The 19373-nt window shown below is 37.1% G+C and overlaps 1 protein-coding gene across 4 annotated transcripts in view; it reads left to right on the plus strand.

Moving 5' to 3' along the window:
* ATP13A3 (ATPase 13A3) overlaps positions 1-19279 on the plus strand; it is a 53465-nt gene extending 34186 nt beyond the window's left edge. For 3 of the 4 annotated variants that reach the window (XM_021394610.1, XM_021394611.1, XM_021394608.1), the window contains exons 16-33: positions 7-123; positions 1062-1079; positions 1179-1332; positions 1418-1538; positions 2303-2427; positions 3225-3403; positions 3856-3978; positions 4061-4140; positions 4926-4968; positions 5066-5175; positions 6010-6106; positions 6649-6721; positions 7587-7764; positions 8423-8610; positions 9634-9722; positions 10145-10225; positions 13352-13441; positions 14949-19279. In XM_021394610.1, coding sequence (XP_021250285.1) covers positions 7-123; positions 1062-1079; positions 1179-1332; positions 1418-1538; positions 2303-2427; positions 3225-3403; positions 3856-3978; positions 4061-4140; positions 4926-4968; positions 5066-5175; positions 6010-6106; positions 6649-6721; positions 7587-7764; positions 8423-8610; positions 9634-9722; positions 10145-10225; positions 13352-13441; positions 14949-15146 — 2064 coding nt within the window. In that variant the 3' untranslated portion in view covers positions 15147-19279. The remainder of the gene's footprint in view (positions 1-6; positions 124-1061; positions 1080-1178; positions 1333-1417; positions 1539-2302; positions 2428-3224; positions 3404-3855; positions 3979-4060; positions 4141-4925; positions 4969-5065; positions 5176-6009; positions 6107-6648; positions 6722-7586; positions 7765-8422; positions 8611-9633; positions 9723-10144; positions 10226-13351; positions 13442-14948) is intronic. The other variant, XM_021394612.1, reaches the window with a different exon arrangement.

Raw genomic sequence — 19373 nt, forward strand, 5'->3', positions numbered from 1 at the left:
ATTCAGATTTTAGAAGAAGCAACAGAAGAGGAAACAGCACTTCATAATCGAATCATGCCGACGGTGGTTCGACCTTCAAAACAACTTTTTCCAGAGTCCAAGCAAGCAACTAATCAAGAAATGGTATACAGATTCAAAGCGTTTTGTCAAATTAAACCAATCCTCTGTCTTACACAAATATGTTTTAGTATATGCTGTCCTGGCTGATATTATTCAAACATTATTGGAATTGTTCGGTCATTTTTCTTGATGGCAGAGATAGAGAAGACGTGTTTTAACTGTTGAAAATAGTGGCTCAGCATATGGTGCTGTAGTAGATAAGCAGACTGATTGCCAGCATTGTTACCCCCAATAGATTGGTTATAGAATGCCATAATGCTTTTTGAGTTTAGGCACTTGAATATTAGTATCATTACCAAATTCTTAGTGTGCTAATAAAGTGCTTAGGTGAGCTTACCTTGCCTCTGCAGTTAGAACAGCGTTTTGTAATTGTTGTTGCATGGTTCTTGCCAACATTGTACCTTTAGAGATGTGTGTTTTAATGTCAGTGCTGAATTTATTAAAATGTACTTGGGATATTATTATATACAAGGAATGCAAGCAAGAACTCAGAATATCACAGAGTAAGGTAGCAGGAGGGTATATAGCAGCTTGGTTGCTCTGTGAGTCTTCTGCAATGGCTAGAAGCTTTTTTGATGTTCAGAACTCAGGGTACATGCACAGCAGTTAATACCATGCAGCAGCTGACAAATTAAGAATGTTCTTGGAATTTACTTCATCATTCTGAAATGCGTTGCTACTTTAATAATTTATGTGGTTTATGTGGACATAGGTTTGACTGTGAAAAGTCTTGGAAATTCTAATCAAGATCTAATATATCTGAATTAAAGTAAAAGGTTCTAAACAAGTACAGGATCTCCATATTCACCTTTTATGGAATCCATTGCAAATATAATGTGACTGAGAATGCTGTATAAATTGGTTTACCAGTTCACATTTAAATATTTTGTATCTGGAAAAATACTTAAATATTTACAGGAATTTGTTCTTTTTTTTTTTAGGAATTATTTGAGCTTTCGGTAAGTGTTCTTTTTTCTTCAATAAAGCATCTACTTTTTTTTGTATTTCTCAGAATTTGTGGGTGTATCCCTTTTCTTCTTCTGTTCCATGTTACACAGACCGGTTATGAAATTGGAATTGTGCGCCAGTTTCCATTTTCTTCAGTTCTACAACGTATGTGTGTAATAGCGAGAATTCTTGGGGAGAAGAGAATGGATGCTTATATGAAAGGTGCCCCTGAAGTGATTGCAAGCTTGTGTAAGCAGGAAACAGGTAAGGAAACAACCTGTTTTTTGTCTTGTGTAGCTCAGCTGTAATATGACTAATTTTAATAACTCTTAACTTGACCTTTTTGAAGTTCCTGTTGACTTTGAGAGTGTCCTGGAAGAATACACTAAGCAGGGCTTCCGAGTTATTGCTCTTGCTCACAGAAAATTGGAGTCTAAACTTACATGGCACAAAGTTCAGACTATTAATAGGTAAGAGTGGCTTCACTTTTTTTTTTTTAACTACATAACAACAGGCTTTAAGAACTGCATGCTTTGGATTAATCCTGTTACGCTTACTCTGGTTTAAATCAATTACTCTTCTTCTTTAGCTTGTTTTTGTCTTGCTATGCAGTTCTGTATGTTCATTAATTGTACCCTGAACAACACATAGGAACTTAAGGAAGTCCTCCTCTAAAAGCATTACCAAAATCTACAGTGGCAGTAACATACACAAGAGCTGTAAATACATTGAGTTTCATGTAAAAAGAAGTTAAGGAGTCACTTAATTAGCTAATGGCTATTAATCTCACTAACTTTGGCAATTTAGTGTGGTAGTTTATATGTTCTGGTTCAGCTAACTGGGAAAAGAAATTAGACATCCATTCTAAACATTATAAAATTTGACTGTGAATGCTGTTTCAGAGCTTTTTTTCCAAAGAGTAACCTTTGTTTTTGGGAGTGTAAAATCTTTTAGAAAGAGTTCTGATTGAAAAACCATACAGTTGTGCTAGAGAAGAAACAACACTTTCTTATACTGGTTTTTGTTGTTATTTTAAGTGTAAACAAAGTAAATGAGCATAAATGAATGGAGATGATGGTATCTTTTGGATCACTTTTAAAAAGTGAATTCTTCACACTTTGCACAGTAAAAATAACTGTATCTTTCATTTGATAAGCATAAAATCAGGTTCTTTAAACTATGTCAAATAATTGTAATTCTTCCAATGTTCTTTTCCTTGCCTCCTTTCATACAGAGATGCTATTGAAAGTAACATGGATTTTATGGGGTTAATTATAATGCAAAACAAGCTAAAGCAAGAAACCCCTGCTGTACTTGAAGATTTGCATAAAGCCAACATTCGCACTGTCATGGTTACAGGTTAGCACATAAACATTCATATAACAAAGTAAAAAGTCATTTTTGAACAGATTTATTTTAAATGTAGCGTATGAAATAATTTTTTTTAGTGTTGATACACTGGGATTATGCTGTGTTTATGCAAGAATGAAGTTTAGAAGCTATTGTGAAAGTACACTTCATTTTGGTGGAGAGGTGCTTTGATAACTCAGGTCTGAAATCAGCAAGGGGTTAGTTCTACTTTGTAGAATTAACATGTTACTTCATATTGAATTGAAGGATGGAAAACCCTGAATGTCTTTGGACTAGGTGAAAGTTCAGATCTAATCTCATAACGAGCTTTTAGCAGGTGTTCATACTGAATGACCTCCCGAGGGTCCACTCCTACCATTCTGATTTCATGTGTAGTACATTACTTCATATTTTCTTTGTGAGAATGGCTTCTTAACCTGCTTGTGGCTTGGGTTTGTCTGCGCTGTGTTCTCTGTGTAACTTGGGTCTTTTGTAAGTCACACGTATTACAGCTTGTAATATACAGGGTAGACAAATGTAGAGTTATAATTGGGTGGCAGTAGAACTCTTGAGTTTGTCTTGTATGAGCCATTTTTAACTGGGAGTGATGCTAGTGTGTGGAGGAATTTAAGGGATATAATATGACATCAGCCTATGGACTTGTTTGGCTCTTAGGGTGTCACTGGTGTATTAAGCAGCCTTCCTCCTGTTTTAAAACTGGCTTCGTTAGCTTTTTCTTTTATGTTGAATATCGATGTATTGATCCTTTTTTAACTCAAACCTTTTAAAATGCAATCCTTTCACAGGAGACAACATGTTAACTGCTATCTCCGTGGCCAGAGATTGTGGAATGATTCTACCTCAGGATAAGGTCATTATTGCTGAAGCACTACCTCCAAAGGATGGGCAGGCTGCCAGGATCAACTGGCATTATGCAGATACCCTCGCAAGATGCACTAGTTCATCACCAGCCATAAACTCAGAGGTAGTTTAATTATTGTTGTGCCCTTGGTGTATAACGCTTAGTTTTGCTGTTCAGTTTCTCTTTTTCCCCCAACTTTTTATTATTCTGTTAAATCTTAAGTCTGCCATTAACTGGTAACCCTAAACTGCTTTAAGTTGCAGACTTTAAAATTCTGAAGAGTAGTAAAGCAGCTTCAGGAGCTGTTTTTTCAACTTCTCTGAAAGATTTGACGTTTTAGCTGTGCAGATGTGTTTTCTTTCCAGTTCTCAATTTTAGTCTGCTTTAGCTACGTGTAGTGGAAACATTAAGCCACGTGTTCTTGTTGTTAAATGCTTTAATGGAATGAGATTTTCTTTCAAGTGAAGCTCATAGAAGCCTTCACTAGAGTGATATCTTGAGGAATAATCTTCGAGATTATTGTTATTACACTGTGTGAATGCACTACAGCTAGACTATTGAACTACTTTTGGTAGGATATTCCAGTTAAATTGGTCCATGAAAGTCTTGAGGATCTTCAGATGACCAAATACCATTTTGCAATGAATGGAAAGTCATTTGCGGTGATCTTGGAGCATTTTCAGGACCTGGTACCCAAGGTGAGCATTTTACTTGAATTTGGGTACTTTTGATGATGAACAGGCTTGGTCTTTTGAGCACTAAGAAATTTCTGTCTTTCAGCTTGTGTTACATGGCACTGTGTTTGCTCGTATGGCTCCTGATCAGAAAACTCAGTTGGTGGAAGCTTTACAAAATGTAGAGTAAGTATTTCTTTAAGTATAGAAGGGGGTGGTAGCTTTACAGGGTATTCTGTGTGACGAGAGAAAAAATTGATGTGTGCTGGTAGCTGTTACACCAAATGAAAAAGATTGAGCTAAGCTAACTTCCCAGGGTTGGTGAGTAAGCCCGTTAGCTGAGCTAGAATGAGAGTACTGCCATCTGCTGGTTAGCTGGGAATATGGAAGTTGTACAAGCTTCGTGAAATTCTAAGTGCTGAATAGCTAAACTGAATAGCATATCTATGAATCTGATTTCTTGGCTTAGTGAACAGATCTATTGAGTGACTTCTTTGTACTGGAGAAGTACTAGTGTGATGCCTTCTGTTCATTTACTGTCTGTTGGTCAGTGTCAAGGCTCAAACTATTCACTTTGAGACAGTTGCTCATGTAACTCTTCCTTACCTTTGTGTTTTTTCAGAAGTTTGGTTTTTCTTCTTTGACACTTCTAGGGTTATCTTTATAAAAACGTATCTATATGGTATAGTAGAAAAGCATTAACTTCATAGGATAAAGATGCTTTAGACTTTCTTGGAATGATAGAGAGCTGATAGCTATTATTGATTTGATTGAACTGGTGAAGTCTCATTACTTTTGTCTGCTTCTTTGTATGTATAATGGAAACAGTAATTGCTTTTAGCATCTAGGATCACTTAAGTTTGTACAAACCCTGAATATATCAAATAATATAAAAGCATTTAATGAAATAAGTTAAATGGACTGTGAGTGGGGAACAGTCCAGAACCCTAACATCTGTTTGTTTTTTGTAGTTACTATGTGGGCATGTGTGGAGATGGTGCAAATGACTGTGGCGTAAGTATATTTTCATTTTGCAAATAGAACTTCTCAGTTAAGTTATACAGCTGAAAACGTGTTTGAAAACGTTCTCTATTTCAATATGAATTGGCAGGCACTAAAGAGGGCACACGGTGGTATATCTTTGTCTGAACTTGAGGCTTCTGTGGCATCACCATTCACTTCCAGGACACCTAGTATTTCCTGCGTGCCAAAGTTGATCAGGTAATGCCGCTGTGAACGCAAATGTATCTGTGTAACTCATTCTATGTATCCTGTGTTAATAATATACATTTGGTGTTATAGTAGGCCCAGCTGAATTAAACGACAAGCCATGCATTTTCAGTAGTTATTTCTTTACTGAAAGTGCTTTGAATAAGGAGTTACAATAACATGATGACTTAGTTTTAAGTCCTGTCCATGTAAAGCTCACTTTGAGAGAGGGTTCTACAATTTAGGACTTAATTTGTTGTCTTAGTTACTACTTAAACTTCCATGGAGGGTGTGTGTAATTGCAAGCAGTAACATTTTTGAGATGGCCTTGCTTCTCAGCACCATATTAGGTAGCAAACAAGTTTCCTAGGTGGGGTTTAACCAATTTTTGATTCTAGAATTGGAATCTAGTTAGTAGTTTTGGATAGAGGTGAGCCAGAGAGAAATCTGTTTTAATCTGTACGGAACTAACGAAGTCATGCATATGCAGAAGCATGTCTGAGGTTGGTAATTGTGACTGCATTTTCACTGAATCGACGTAGAAAACTTGTGCTATATGGAAGCATTTGCCAGCAGACTTTCATTTTAAAATCTTTCTTGGAAAACCATATGAAGGCAAAGAATATTGCAGTGTGGTGGTGGCTCAGTTCAGCTGGCATACTCGCAGATCTGTACCTGAAAGTGTACTGTTCTGACCCTCCTTTTCTCTCCATGTGTCTGAGCATTCTGTGTTCACCCTAGTGTCCCTCAAAAGACTTGCTGATATATTTAATTGCTGTTAATTAAACTGAAGTTTCTGCTTGCATGTAAGGCTTTCTAGTCATATGATTGCGTTTGTTTTCACAGGGAAGGCCGTGCTGCTTTAATAACTTCCTTCTGTGTATTTAAATTCATGGCATTATACAGCATTATCCAGTACATCAGTGTTACTCTGCTATATTCTGTAAGTATTTGTGATTAAGCAATGTTGATGTAATTCAGATTTGAAAGCTGATACTTAAAAATTGTTGTAAGTCTCTTTGAATACGCAACACCCACATTAAAAAATCTGTCTTTAGATTAAAGGTACTGTTAGTCACAGTACTTGCTTTTTAATGGTAACTGTTTGAAAAACATGCTGCGTGTATTTTAAAAAGGCAATAAGTTTAGCCTGTAAAAAGAAAATCTCTACAGTTGGAAGTCCAAATAAGTTAACTAAAAGTATATTAAATAATAAAAAATACATTATTTAAAAAAAGGAACAGCTTTGAAGTACAAAAAAAGTACTTAGGCTTCTTGAAACTGAAATTTTCATCTAATCATACTTCAGGAATTGATCTATGAGTTGTACAGTACTCAAGGTTTGCAGATAAAGGAAGCCAGCTTGGAAAGAGACTAATTTGTTGTAGAGTAGGACTTAAGGAAGTAATGCAGTAGGAGTTTAGGTGTAAGATGCTTTGTGGTGTTGAAGCAGTTACCAATGTTTCAGTTGTGATTTCTCTCTAGATCCTGAGCAATTTGGGAGACCACCAGTTTCTCTTCATTGATTTGGCAATCATTTTGGTGGTTGTATTCACTAGTAAGTATTGTGTTGAACTACTGCTGCTGGCTTCTATGGAGCAGTTTTTGCATGGTCAGATTTTCTTTAGCCACTTACTGTTCGTTGGGATAAGCGCTGTGATGTCCAGTTAAGATGTTACAGCTATTACAATGTCTGTGTAGGAAAAATAACAATAAACAGTGTCCTGAATCAGATTCAGCTGAAGTTTGTGAAATATCCTCATGCAAGAAGCAGGTCATGGACATGAGCTTAGAAGAGCAGTTCTTCACAGTACAGGAAGTCAAAAATCTGGCCTGATGTGAGGAAGATGTTTTCGGAATCAAAACAGTATTTGTTCCAACGTGATCTTTCTCAAGTGTTTTGAGTTCTTTCCTTCTGTCCAGAAAATGTTACGCTTGCAAACTATTATCTAATGAAGTACTTAATTTCATTTCTGACCCTAGCACTCAGTTTACTGGTTAACACTAGAACTCTGTTTTTCAAGTTCAGTGGAGTTGCTTTTTGAAGCAATGGGGGGGCCACAACTGAGGAAGCTAGTTAATAAGTGCTTGTGCCAGATAAATGGGAAGTTTACCATAGAACCTTCCAATTGCCTTATCTGGAATTTGGCCAGGCGCACTGCCAGTTACTTGTCTTATGGTTTCTTTGTTGTTCCCAGCTGCCCTGTGCTGCAAAGGGTAACCTTGCAGCTTATGAACGTCACAGTGCCATTTATCTAGGGTGGTACCATCTTTTTTGGACTTCTTGGGGACTACGGAGGTAAATTTCTAAAGTGTGAAGCTTGAGGTCATGAGCGAGCCATTTCAGTTCCGCCGAGTATGAACAGGATAACTCTTGAAAACCATAATGATGCAATATGTTGTGTATTTTTTCCTTTTTGCAGTGAGTCTGAACCCTGCTTGGAAGGAGCTAGTTGCGCGAAGGCCTCCATCAGGTCTTATCTCAGGTCCACTTCTGTGCTCTGTTTTGTCTCAGATCATCATCTGCCTTGTTTTCCAAACATTTGGGTTTCTTTGGGTCAAACAGCAGCCCTGGTTTGAACGCTGGAAACCAGAATCTGAGTAAGTGTTTCAGTGGTATTTCAGAGGATCCGGTTCCAATCAGAAAAGGATCACCAGTAATGCTGTTGCCTTTATCCACCATTTTGTGAACGAACCTTTTGTATGACAACTTGTTAGTCTGCTGAATTTTTTGTTAAAAGCATGTACCTAATACACAGGTGCTGTCCAATGATTGAAATGCAGAGTTGAGTTAGAGCCAGACTGTGGGGTCTGAGGGCTATTCAGGTCTGGGACATTTGAGATCAAAATTTTAAGTTCATGGTTCAGGCCTACTTTAACTCGTTAATATTAATAAAATCTAGTTTTCCTGTTATAATTCCAGTAAATGATATTTCTGAAAATGAAAGCGTTTTCATATTTTGTTACTTTACAGTATTTTCTTACCTGTCTTCAGAGTCTATATAAAGTGACAGTCTCTAAGCAGTTCCTGAAGGGATTTTACAAGCTGAAGGCATAAAAGAAAGTGAAGCACAGAATTCACAATTGCTACCTCTCTCCCTCAGGCTTGAGCTAATTCTTTCTATCTATAGTAGGTTTTCTAGGATATGCTTTCTTAACCTACTGCAGTAATTAGTTCTTTCGTTACTCTTGCTAATAAATAGGATTCAGCCTTGTTTGCCTTTTCTCCTTAATTCAGTCTTAAATATTTATGTTGCAGTGCATGTAATGTACGGGATGCCACAAACATCAGCTCTGCACACGATGGGAACGAGACTCTGGATGATGAACATAACATTAAAAATTATGAAAACACAACTTTGTTTTTTATATCCAGCTTTCAGTACCTCATAGTGGCAATTGTCTTTTCAAAAGGAAAGCCCTTTAGACAACCGTGCTACAAAAATTGTAAGTCCTTTCTTACTATATTCAGTTAGATATTTAAGATACCACGTTATATATAGTCAAGAAAAAATCCATGTCACTTTGCACTTACTCATCCCTGGCTTGCTTACAATTCTACAAGCCACTTCAGCAGTAGTAGTGTTGCTAGGAGAATATAGTACAATTATCTTCTGATAATCATATGCAGAAATAAGGAAGTATCAAGCATGTGTGGAGAAATTTGTGTTATTTTGTTTCTGTAAGACAAAAATATCTATGTCTTTAAAGTAAATGACATAAAATATACTTTTAAAGCAGATGTGACTGGAAAAAATTCGGTTTACTGCAGTCGGCCATGGCACTGTGTGAAGTTTTCTCATTGACTCTTGGCATTTCTGACAGGTCATTGTGACTGAGCTTCTTGCACTAATCTTAAATGTGTTGGCGTGTGTGTTTGCTGTATTTACTTGCTAGTGTTAAAATATTTTTGAAAACATATTTGGTATATTGTAATAGATTATTACTTGACGAGTCTGCAGAATTTTGAAATTGTCACTCCATTTTATGCTCAACAGTAGAAAATTGGGAAAAATTGCTCAGTACAAAGTTCGGTGCTTATTTATGATCTATTAACAAGAGTTTTCGTTGCCTGTGGCTGCGTGTTTATAAGTATAGGTGCAGATATAAGGCTCTGTATTCTGTACATCTATGTACATATATTCCAAAAATAAGGAGAAGATAAGAAGTGTTGCTCAGCTGAAAGCTTGTTGTAAATTTTCTCCTCAATCATTCTGGCTTGGTGGGCTTGATGTTTCTAAACAAACCCAACTCAAGCAAGTAAACTTCAGGCTTTTTTGCTCCATCTCTTTGTGGCTCTTAGCGCAGCTTGTATCGCAAAAATAAATATACCTGGGAGAGGTTTGTAGGTCAATAATATTTCCCACAATTAATAAACCTGTGATGTACGCAAGACCTCTCTAAAACTCTGCTCGAGGGATAGTCTGAATAAAATACTTCAAAATACGTTTTTTTTTTTTCCTTTTGCAGTTCTGTTTGTTACTTCTGTGGTAGTTCTTTATGTCTTCTTATTTTTCATCATGTTGCATCCCTCTGAACTTATTGACACGTCTTTTGAGGTAAGATTCAGCAGATGTGTCTGTACTTCTTGGGACAGCTGGCTGCCTCTTGGGGAAACTTGGTCCTTCAGAGTTCTAGCTTCTAATCTTGGGGAGGGGAGGTAATTTCCTTGAAACTTGTGTATAGAGACACAAGTGAAATAATTAAATTAGTATCCCTCTTTCTTGTTAAGACTTCTCATTGAATTTTCAACTGGATGAGTGATGAAAGGCCTTAAAATGTTCTCAGAGAGATAACAAGCATGAGAAGCAGGATTCTGCAAGAAGTATTAGTATGCTTTATTTCAACCCATTTTATGTACATATGCACTTGTGCATTTATTTACATGTACATATGAATTTGTAACTTGGAGCCAGTTTTGAATGCACGTTTTAACTACTTCATGTGTGTGGTGTTAACCTCTGGCAACTTCTTCTCACAGCTGGTATGTGTGCCATATGAGTGGCGCCTGAGAATTCTCATCATTGTTATTGTCAACGCAATTGTATCCGTGCTGATGGAGGTAAGAAATTCAAATGGAAAATATTTACTGTTCTTAGGGTGTAGGTTTGTCTTTGGTTTAGGCTTGTTTAGGTTCCACAGCATGCCAGTGGAAGCAGAACAATGATTTTTGAATTTGCATTTCTAAAAAATGTCCTTCCAGGCTGGGCTTAATGTGTCAAATGTTTTCTGTGTTAAAAGCATAACTTTAAAACCCTTTAGAGTAAAATAAATAAATAAATAAAGAGAGTGGTAGGGAGGGAAGAGTGAAAAGTTGAAAAGATTAAATTATTTCAACTGTTTCATAGGACAGTACGCTCCATATGTATTTGCTATGTTAGGTGAACTCAGAATAACATTGTTACTGTATAAAATCCTTAGGGAAGCCCATCTTCATTCAGTTGTATCATGCACGCATCTCATTGCTCAGAATAATGCAGGTCTGTCTAACTGTATAATCTGATCTAAGTGCCAAAGTGGAGATGTTTGTGCAGATCTGTTCTTTTCAGTCCTGAGCTTGTCCAGCATCAGTAGTTTTGGATATTTTAACCACCTCTGCTTTGATTCCATAGTTAATATGGTCAGAAACTTGCTCTGCCTTTGATGCAGGTAGCCCTTTTGTAGTTTCCAAGAATCTGTGTTAGCATCTGCTAGATAGAGTCTGGATTCTTAGCCAGTTGCTTACTCCTGTGGTTAGTTCTTCCTGTTAAAATGATGCCTTATTTCCAACCCGAATATATTTGTTTTTTGGTTGCAGCCAATAGTTAATATTTTTCTTCTGCAAGATGAAAAAGCCTTTAAACACGGTCTTACACGCTACAATTATCCATTTTTACTGTAAAACATTTTCTGCAGCTTCTAGTCAGTTTTTCCATTACTGCGCGAGGGATTGCTATTAGCTAGAGTAATGTTTGCTAGGATCATACTGCTTTGGCCTTTGAAGATGACTACAGTATTAATATTCTTTCCAGTTGACTATGTTTCCCCTTCTGTTCACAACATTAGAAGTAACATCAACCAAAGTTCTTGGGATGCTTTGTTACCAAAGCTTTGAGTTCAGAAAGTTGTTCCAAATATAAATTGCAAGGTGTATTATTATATTCCTCCCTATTGGAACGTAGATGTCATTGTTTTTGCATGAGTGGTAATAACCTGAGCTTTATGTTGATAGATAGATAGGAACAAGTTGTAGTTACAGTTTTCAGCCTGATGATAAACTTAACGGAAGGAAATAAATTAAACTTACCTTGTGGCTGAAAAACTTCTTTCATCTGCAGAAGATCTTTCCAACTTCTGTACAATCTGTAGATGTTTCACTTCTGGTAGCACAAGGGCTCAGGAACTAGCAAGTATGTTCCTCTACCTGTCAGCATGCTTCTCTTGAGGAAAAACATCCATAAGGTTCCTTTCCTGGGCCTTGTCAGTTGCCACATCAGTCTGTAAACCTCTGAGTTTCTAGAGAGCATGACCTAAGCAGTGTATTTCCTGTAAAGCGTTTGCTTTCACCAAGTATTTTGAAGCCCATCTCCTCTTCTTCCTCTGCAAGTTTTAGTTGTTATCTTTTCTAGTTACTATCATTAGAAAAACTTTTTGTAAGATGATGTGCCACGTTCCTTTAAAATGGATTTTTCTATTTTTCTTGCTGCACATGCTGTAATAGTGGAATAGAATTATGGAATTTAGTTTTCTTGACATTATTTGGACATGTTGCATCTGACTTTCTAAGCCTGTTTATTCTACTTTCACTGTTAGCTGAATTCTTTCTTTAGATAAATTCTCTTACAACAGGTGTCCAGCAGGAACGCTACTTGGATCCTCAAATCCCAAACCTGGCTTTACTGTACACGCTTCACTTTCCATAATTTCAGCTGCCTTTTGTCCCACTTCAGACTGTATTTGTCCAACTACAAGAGTACTTTTCTGGGCTCCTGGAAGCTTTTTCATATGGTACCAACTCATTAGCTCTAACATTACACATAGAAATCACAGACTGCTTCGTCCCTCTGCTTCCAGCACAATTCCCTGCCCTCCTGGCCTTGTGTGCATGGCTGTATTTTTTTCTCAGACTTCTCACTATAGTGTTATATTCTGAGTATCTAAGAGAAGCTGCTCATGTCGTCCTCCTATTTCTTTTAACTGGGCACTTTGTGTGGGTATATCACCTGTTCTTTGTTCTGCTGAGACTAATTCCTTGGTAACTTTCCTGTAAATGGTTCATAGTGATGAGGTACAGGGAAAGACTGGATCTATCTTCTCTTGTGCTTCCTATTTGATAGTCTCCTCCTTGATCCTGTGTAGTTTAGTTGTTTCTAAACCAGGAATGATCTCAAAATGTGCTTGTTCCAAACCTGTTTTCTGAAATGCTTTGTGAAACTTCTGCTCCTTCCATGTGGATGCCAGGCTGGATGTGCAAAACGTTGCGCATTCTTTGTACCGGGCATTAAAACCTATTCTAAAAGTCCAGTTAGTCAGCTCCCTTTTCTCAATGGCAGAACTCAGGCAACTGTTAAGCACAGATTCTGTTTAAAGATTGGAGAGTCATAGGCTTAAGGCCTTGAATGACGTGGGTTCACATCTTCATAGCTGAGTTTAGTCATATGGGAATAACTAGATACACAGAATAGAGTGCTCACCTTCTGCCCTCTGTTCCAAAGTCTGGAACAGCTCCTGCTGGTGGCTCAGGTTTGGCACTCTCTGGAAGCTTTTCTGTGCAAGTTGCTAGTGTTTAAAACAGACAGACAAAGCACAGCTACAGTGGGAAGTATGCTATGATGTTCAAGATGGTTTGAGGCGAAATGGCTTTAAGCAATAAGGTCTGTGGCACTTCACAGGTTTTTTTTTTTTTAGTGTTGAAACACATAAAGAATGTGTATTAATTATTCTTGTTTGTATCAGTGCATGCAGTTTTGGTCGTTACTACTTATTGATGATTTAAAGTATGTGTTCATATTCTCAAATTTCACGTGAGCACTTCAAAAATGAAATGTTTATCACTCAATTACTGACAGATAAAGTAAGCTCTCCATTTTGCCTGGCACTGAATTAGTTATGTCTAACACAGTATTTCAGGTTTTATTTGTAATGTGCACACTAATAACCAGTGATCATTAGTTTCTTAACTCTTCCTACTCACTGCAATGTCTCACAGAATGTCCTCCTTGATATGATCCTTTGGAAGGTTGTGTTCAGTCGAGACAAACAAGGAGAATATCGCCTCACCATACCCCAGCCGCCTCAGGTTGGAGACTAGAATTTTGCTGTCTTCATTTGAGTGCATGCAGATTAACTCAGTTTTGTCTTTTTTATGATCTATAAGTGTCTGTTGCCTTATCTTAAGACTGTTTAGATTTCTCTAACTCGAATTTTAGAAGGAAAGGCTTCTGGTTTTGCATTTCTCTCCTTGTTGACACAGAACTTAGCTCTTTGCGCAAGAACTGAGAAGCAAACCCAGAGAATTGCTGTTAAGACTTTTCTCACTTTATCTTCAGTTTGCTTATTAGCAAATTTCATTGGCATAGTCATAGATTGGGATGATAGGTCTGGGAGTGCCTTGATTTGCTTGGAAGGAGCGCTGCTGACTCTGGGTATAATCCAGTTCTTTATTAGTTTGTTTTGGGATTATAGCATAGTAATCTATGGCATGTAAAAATGGGAGAAAAAAATAGTAGATGGAAGTACATTACTGCTACAGATGGCTTAGTAGACTTGAGGACCTAGCTTTTGCTTTTCAGATGACTGAATTTTAATGCAGTCTGCCCCTTTGTCATTAATACACAAAGGGAATCTGTGTGAATCCTGTAGAAACTAGCTTTTTCTGTTTTAAGCCTCTGACTTACTGCTTTTAGCTGGTTATGCGTTTGTTCTTGCTGAGAATTACCGTGGTTTATTTTCAGCACTAAATTTTACTTAAAGTGATCACTTCAGGAGTATGTTTCCCTTCTGGGGCTCTTCAAGAACAAATTGCAGTGTCCTCACTGAAGAATGGAGGTTGTGCTTAAGACTCAGATTCAGTTCACCAATTTATAGTCATTGAGAGGATGAAAACCGTCTGGAATATATCTCCATAGAAAAGTCATCTATACAGGCTCTAGGTGCTGACAGTTGAGAGGAATCAAGTCTTGAGAACAAGGAACAGTGTTTCTTTTCTCCACCTACTTAAGTTATGTATACTTAGAGCTGGGAGGAGAAAAATAGGACAGAAGACTTAAGTTCAGTAATTTGTGTCAGTTTCTGTAGCTATTTTACCTGTCTGTGGGACATTTTTTGTACTGTTGAATGCCCTGTTAGGTCTCACAGTATCAGCAAGTTAAATTCTGCCTCTTGTGGCTGGCTGGATGCCTTCAATTAAACAAGTAATTGTGAAAAAGTGCTTGAAGAATCTTTGGTAATTTTACTAAATTTTATAGATGGTGCTCTTATTCTTGAATGGTGACATCATTAAATGGTTACTGTTACACCCACCTTTATTAAAACTGTTACAGAATATGTGTTGAAGCTGCTGTGGACCTTAAATATTACTATAATGCAGAAAAATTGATTTTTCGTACTGTGTTTAATATCATTGCTACTGCTGTATAGAAGAGATGATTTGACAGAAGAGCTTCTGTTCTATACTTCCTAAGGCTAGCAATGAGACAGTAAATTCTCAGCTAAAATGCTAGCTTTCTGTCTAGTGATATACTGTATTGTTACATTAGTTTTTTTTGGTACGGTATTCTAATTTTAAAATCTGTTCACTTCTGCAGGAGGCTGTGGATCGTCGTGGAGTCTGTTTCCTTTCTTCCCTGTTCGGTTATAGAGAGAAGACGCCAAAAGCCAAGTATATGCATCTAGCTCAGGAACTGCTGGTTGATCCAGAATGGCCACCGAAACCCAGAACAACAACAGAAGCTAAAGTACCATCCCAAGAAAATGGCTCATATCAAATCATCACTTTAACGTAACGGTGGATCTTGGTGGCACGTGTGTTCAGTAGAATTGAGAAGAATGTAACTTAAAGGCTTTATTTGAAATTGTGGTATCCTAAACGTTATATTCTAATGCAGATTTTTCCAACTGTTTCATCTCTCTGACTACAAAGTTCAGAGCCAGACAACTTATGGCTATACGTTTTTGTTCTGCCTAAGGTAGCCTACATTTTTAGAATGATTGTTTCCTTCCACCTTCTTTCAAATTTCACTATTCCTAAATGAGATGTGTTTGAAGATTTAAACTGCAGGGCAGTTAAACAGGTTCATTTTATTTGCCTGAAGTTTCTCAATCATTGTTCTAACTTCCTTACAGGGACACGTGTTAATTGTAAGGTCTACGATGTAATGGTTACATGATAGTACTAGAGGCATGTAATAACTTTGTCATACGCTTATTTGTTTTGTTTCCTAATATTCACTGCTGAAAAGCTTTGTGCCCCAAAGGGTGCTAAAGTTTTGGTGTGTGTACCTCTAAGTTTGTCCCTGCTGGTAAGGAGCGTTTCCAGCTGTAAATGTTTGGATTTGAAGTTTAGTTCTTTAGTCTGCCGCAGCAGGAATTGGGAATGCTACAGAAGCAATGTGCTCTGTCCTCCAGAAGAAAGCATATTGCTTTCGAGTGGGTTCTTAGCTGCTTTCCTCACTAGCTCTAAAGAAGGACTTCAGTGGACTTCAGGAGGAGGAGGCATTTGGCTGTGCTCTCAAAGTTTTCGGAGAATCTAATGCTTCTGTCTCATATTTTAGTGTCTTTAGCTATGCATTTCTCCACAGACCTTGCTTTTTTCCAGCAGGTGGGCTGGATTATCACTTTGTGGACCACGTTTTATTTGTAAACCTTAAAGTAGTTTTCTATATCTCTTGAAGTAGTAAGGCCAGAGCTGTTGCTGCAGGTGGGATGCAGTGGGTGGGAGGAATATTTTCACATGCCCATGCTTGGATTTGTGCATGTTAAAAACATACGCATTGCAAAGAGGCTGCTAGTGACTTAAAGTAACTTAAGCACTATATGTAGCTGTATGAAACAAAGTTAAGAGAAAATAGATGAGCTAAAATCTGTCTTGCTGCAGAACTAAAAAGCTTATGATGGATATCACTTGAAAACAAAACAAAACAACAAAAAAACCCAACAAAACCTAAACCTCGTGTCACTAATAATGCTGCTTAAGCGCTTGGGATAGCAATGCATCGTTTTGCCATTAGGTGGTGTCAAAGCACAAGACCACTAGAAAAATAGATCAGCAACTATGTAGAAGCAGGAATTACCTTCACTTGCAAAGCTTTAAAATGGTGTTCTTTCCTTTTTTTCCTTTTTTTTTTTTTAAATAAATGACAAACTACTTATCTCCAAACCATCTTCAGCTTGCTGAACTTTCAGAAAAATCTATGGTGTCTTTGAGAAGATGATAAAAATACTGACTTTGATCAGTCTGTCCTGGCCAGATGAAACTGACTGATTCAGACTCCTTCCTCTGGGAAGGGATCTTAGATCCAGAGAATTCATAATACTTTAGAGAAGGAACTCGTGTCCTTTAGAGGACTTAGGTGAAGAGTGGAAGGAGGGCCCTGAATATCGCTGACTGGCTGGCATTAGTATCAATTGTGTATTCTGATTTAATTTTTAAAAATTCCTGTGGAGATGATTCCTTTCCAGAATTATTCTAATAAATAGATATTTTTATTCAGGTTGTGCCTAATTTCCCTTTGCTGTGCTGTAGGGTAGTGTAGGCAGCAACCCCCCCACTGCTCATATTACGGTTTCTGCAGTGCTGAATATACTGTGCCAGTGGGGAATTCAAAGTGGTGCTAAATGGTTTGGAAGACTTTTCCTAGAATTTGGGGGTTTAAATTATTAGCACTTATGCTCATAAATAGTATGCTTATGTGCTATCCTCCAGTCCAGCTGTCAACTCTTTTCCTGATATTTTTGTTAGCTTGTTTTCGGGGGTGGAGTAAGAATAGGGGGGAAGTGTTTTTCTTAGCATTCGTTCAACAGAGCAATGTAAAACTCTTATTTTCCTGGCTTCTTGGGGTCATAAATGACAGACAGCGTTGGTAGCTTTAAAGGGTCTGGGATCATGGACATGGATAAACTTGTTAATCGTGAACTTGAGTCAGTTGGTCATTTTATGCCAGCGTTGCTTTTTATGAAATCTTTGTAGCATGGAATAATTGATGAAGAGTAATTCTAAGCTGCGTGAGTAGTATTCAAATTTAAAGACAACCATTTTAGCTTAAACTGTTGTGAAGCTCTGCACCTTGGAACTGGGAGCCCATAAACGCGTAAGCTTCTGTGCTCCATTTCATTCATCATTTAGACCATTTTAGATTGGTTGTTCCATCAGAAGTGAAAGAAAAAAATGTCCCTTTTAGATGCTTTTGCTTAATGCTTTCTCTGATCTGCTAATTTCTCTCAGCTTATTTGGTTTATGAAGCTAATATTTCAATCATTATTCTAATTTATTAGATTTATGTAGGGAGTAAGGAGGGAATTACTTATTCTTGTTTGCAGAGAACATGCTAGAGAGCTCTTACTAATAAAACCAAAATTGCCATGCATTCTCTACTTAGTTGAGTGGTTAACGGGTCACTAACCTATTAATCTTGAAAATTCTGCAAATCAAAGCTAGTTTCTTCAAGGTATGCATTCAGAATCAGTAAACGTTCTTGAGGTTGCATGCTTGAGCTCTGACCTATTTGCTTCTGCCATTTAGTCAAGGATAGTAAATCAGCTTTTCCTAGAATTTTTCTTGCTGTAAAGTCAGCCACAAAATAAGCTTTTGCATCTTCTACAATTACTGGGATCGATGCCTTTCTGCCCAAGAGCTGAATTTGGCCACCTATAATTTTTCTCATTTTGAGCAGTCTAGTTTTTCTGGTTTTCAGAAATGCAAGCAGCTGCTCTGAAGTAAGATGAAATTCATATTGTAGTGAGAAATCTCTTCTGGTGTTCATCTTGGGAGTCTAAATTCGGGCAAACAGACCAATGTAGTGAGCTCCAGTAGATATTTAGTAGACATTTTCTTCCTGCTGTATATTTGGGCCTTATGTTGAGGAGTTTGATTTATTATTAAATTATTTGTGTATGCAGACTTTAATCTGTACGTATTTTACTTTGATGTATTAGGATTTGTAAATAAACTGATTTTTAAATATTATTTATACACATTCTTAAAGGACTGGTCTACCCAGGCGAGCAATTGCTGAGTAATAAATGTTACTTTTTAGAAATAAATCACAAGATCATTAAATTGTATATCCCTCAGGGTTATTTTTAAAAGGTTTTCTTTCTTCCCTTCGGATTTAATTAGCAGTAACGAGTTTCACATAATATAGAACTAAATCTACTGTAGAAAGAAAATGCTGCAAACAATGCTTGAGTAGAAGCAGCTCAAACACCCACAGAACTGATTGTCCACTGTCATTGTAACTTTAAATTGGGAACTTGTACTGTTGCACTTTTAAGAAGTTGTTGAATTTTTAATTCTATTTATTTTTTTCTTTGTGAAGGTTGTGCTGAGCAGACATCCCAGACTGGGTTAATACTCCCGTACTGCGTATGTGTATACAGTATAATACTAAGCAGATGTGGAGTCCTTTTTTTTTATGCTGCAAATGTTTAATGCTTATGTTGGTCATCAAGAACTGCAAGAGCTGAAGTTCTGTGGGATTTCTCCCATGAAATTCTGACTTGTAAACTTAGGTTTTTGTATGTCTAAGGGAAAGCTGTGGGGTTTTGACAGTTTTTAAGTCTCGAATATGTTGATTTTATACAGTAAAGCTTCAGGTTTTTAGATCTATTTTCAACAAACTGCATCATCTTTGATAATTACGTGAGCCAGAAACTACTCAGTTGATCATGAATTCCTCAATCCTAATACAGATTAAAAGAATCATCGTTACAGCACTCTCTAGAAGCTCAGCTTCCTTTTTATTTTTAATCTGAAACGATTCTGCATCTTTGTATTTAAAATATGTATTGCTGCTCTAGAATGGTACCCTGTCAAGAGGCATACATAAATAACTGTACAATAGAATTGTAAATAGTCTTGTAAATCATTTTTGTGACTGAAACTCTTTGAAAATAAAATTAAAACAAACAGATATTTTAACTCTTTTCCTTAGTTTCATGAAATTCTTTTTTAATTACTCATTATACAATTAGATCTAATGCAGAGCATGCTGAAGAATGTAGGCTTACTCCTA

Source organism: Numida meleagris, chromosome 4 (genome assembly GCF_002078875.1).
Source record: "Numida meleagris isolate 19003 breed g44 Domestic line chromosome 4, NumMel1.0, whole genome shotgun sequence".
NCBI classification, from domain to species: Eukaryota; Metazoa; Chordata; class Aves; order Galliformes; family Numididae; genus Numida; species Numida meleagris.